The sequence below is a fragment of the Pagrus pagrus genome, assembly GCF_965226575.1.
Source record: "Pagrus pagrus genome assembly, contig: HAP1_SCAFFOLD_511, whole genome shotgun sequence".
NCBI lineage: Eukaryota > Metazoa > Chordata > Actinopteri > Spariformes > Sparidae > Pagrus > Pagrus pagrus.
In genome coordinates, this window is record NW_028174956.1 from 1 (window position 1) to 2,500 (window position 2,500).

At 47.2% G+C, this 2,500-nt stretch overlaps 1 protein-coding gene across 1 annotated transcript in view; it reads right to left on the reverse strand.

Annotated features, from left to right (window-relative positions):
* Positions 1–9: 9 nt before the first annotated feature.
* Positions 10–2,500, reverse strand: part of LOC311254167 (plexin A3-like) — a gene marked incomplete at both ends in the record, with an annotated part of 16,765 nt that continues 14,274 nt past the window's right edge. Inside the window, 6 exons of the mRNA XM_084384565.1 lie at positions 10–191; positions 291–450; positions 1,293–1,439; positions 1,698–1,764; positions 1,883–1,983; positions 2,354–2,500. The exon at positions 2,354–2,500 is cut by the window's right edge and continues 9 nt beyond it. Coding sequence (XP_084240691.1) covers positions 10–191; positions 291–450; positions 1,293–1,439; positions 1,698–1,764; positions 1,883–1,983; positions 2,354–2,500 — 804 coding nt within the window. The remainder of the gene's footprint in view (positions 192–290; positions 451–1,292; positions 1,440–1,697; positions 1,765–1,882; positions 1,984–2,353) is intronic.

The window sequence follows — 2,500 nt, forward strand, 5'->3', positions numbered from 1 at the left end:
AACTCACACCTGCCGAGTCCGCCTCAAACTCAGAATAAAGAGCTGGTTAATGTTTGACAGCGGGTGGTCGTCAGCAGGTGAGGACGCCGTGGTGAACACCTGTGGCTCTGACAGCACAGACGCTGTAGCAGCAGCAGACTGAACCACTTGATGCTTCAGTCGAGCTCGCACACTGCCGACGTCTTCATTAACTGATGAGCTCACAATGCTCTCACACACTGTAGTATATTTAGATTTATCCGCCGCTGAAAATAGTCCCCGACAGTCGTGTGTGTGATGTGAACAGTTACCGAGGTCCATGTCGTCGGCCTGAGGTCTCTGAGAGAACGGGATCCCTTTATAGACGGCGTCCAGCAGCTTGTCTTTGACCTGAGTCACTGTGTCGCAGTTCAACACCTTCACCGGCACCTCCGTCCCTGCCTCGCCCTCCGGAGGGATACACATCAGAGTCTGAGCGAGAGAGAGAGAGAGAGAGAGAGAGAGGGAGAGAGAGATGATTAATGTAAATCAATCTTGGTGTTGTGTTTGTGTTGTTATTTGTTGTGTTCTGTCCGAGTGTTGGACAAGTTGTGTTTTGATGCTTTGGCAACATTGTTGTTAAACTTTCATGCCAATAAAGCTCCTTTGAATTGAATTGAGAGAGTCATCTGTCTGAACTTTATTACACTGTGTCAGTGTGTGTGTGTGTGTGTGTGTGTGTGTGTGTGTGTGTGTGTGTTGTCTGCCATGACACAACCAAACCAGGAAGAGGCATAATTATAATAATAATCACTATCCTCAGTGGAATAAAGAAACCGAGGCGAACCGAGATTGAACGGATGGACGGCCTCCACAAAATGTTTCTTCTTTCATAAATTGAGTGTAAATGGTGAAATCAGTGTAAACAGTGTTCAAACAGCTGCTAAATGTTGGCAGGTAAGACTTTAGCACTTTAGACACAGAAGCAGACAGGCTGGTACAGCCATGCTGCCACAAACTGACACTTTCTACAAGGAAACAAACAACTGACTGTTTTCATTTAATGCTGAGGTTACAAGAAGGAGACAATGATTCAGAGTCTGTCAGAGACAGAGTTTCACTACGTTAGAGAGTTTGTTTTAACTCAACAACTCTTAAAATCACCACATTTGTTAAGGGAGTCTGGTGATGTTGTGTTACTGGTTCAATGGTTGGATCAGTTCAAACAGCTGCAGGTTCACAGAGACCAAACATGTCATTTACACTACTGTGTGTGTGTGTGTGTGTGTGTGTGTGTGTGTGTGTGTGTGTGTGTGTGTGTGTGTGTGTGTTACCAGCTGTTTGTAGTCGATCTGCTGTCTGATGAGTTTGTCTTCGCTCAGAGAGTAACGAGCTTCTCCGGTGATGGCGTCGATCGGCCCTTTCTCCATCTGCTGCTTTATGGCACAGTACAGCATGAAGAGAGGCTCACCTGCACACTCCTGACAGACAGACAGGTAGACAGAGACAGACAGACAGACAGACAGACAGTCAGTCCTCCAGGTCAGATCTGAATCCTTCATTAAAACAGTTTAATCCTGAAAACTCATCAGCAGCAGGATTTAACCAATCCCCTTCATTTCCCATGAATAAATCAACAGCAGCCCGATCTGATTGGTCGCAGTCAGACTGAAGAGGAAGAGCTTAACAAGGTCAATTAGAGAGACGAGGAAGGAAGGAAGGAGGGATGATGAGGCTACCTTGAGGAATCGATGCAGCAGGAAGGTGAACCAGTTTGTCAGCATCTTCTCAGCAACAGACTCCGTCCTGAACACACACACACACACACACACACACACACCAGGGGTTAAAGGTCAGAGGTCAGGTGTTTGTCCTGCTGAGTTCAGTCCAGGTCATTCTGGTCCCTGTCTGTGGACGTACTGACCTCCTCAGCAGCAGTTTGGGATGGTTCCTGTTCTCCAGGTTCTTCTCGATCAGGTCGGCCAGCAGCTGTTTTAACACCACAGTAGCGTACTCCATACGACCCTGAAGACACAGGTGTCAGAGGACTCATGTTTACCTGCTGTCACAGCTGATAACACCTGCACACAGGTGAAACAGCTACAGCAGGTCAGACTCAAACCTCCTCTTTTTTAACTAGTTTATGATGAAAAACATTGTTCGTTACAGATGATTACATCAGTTTAACAGTCTGAGCCCTTCAGCTGCTGCATGGACTCCACAAGTAGCTGCTGAATAACAGGATTTCACTTGTAACTCGACTGTCAGGTGAACCTGGGATCTTCAGTCAGAACCATTTAAATCAGACTGAAGAAATATTATCCACGTGACCTCAGCTCCTCATGGCTGTGTGTTAACATGTATTGATCAGCTGTGTGATGTCACCAGCGGGTACCTGCAGAGCCGCCATCAGCAGCGAGGCCACGTTCCCTCGGTCCCTCATGGAGAACGACCTCTGAGCCTCCAGCGTGTGGATGAAGGTCAGCAGGAACATCTTGTTGTTCAGCAACTGACTGAAGAGACGCAGAGCTTTCTCCACGTT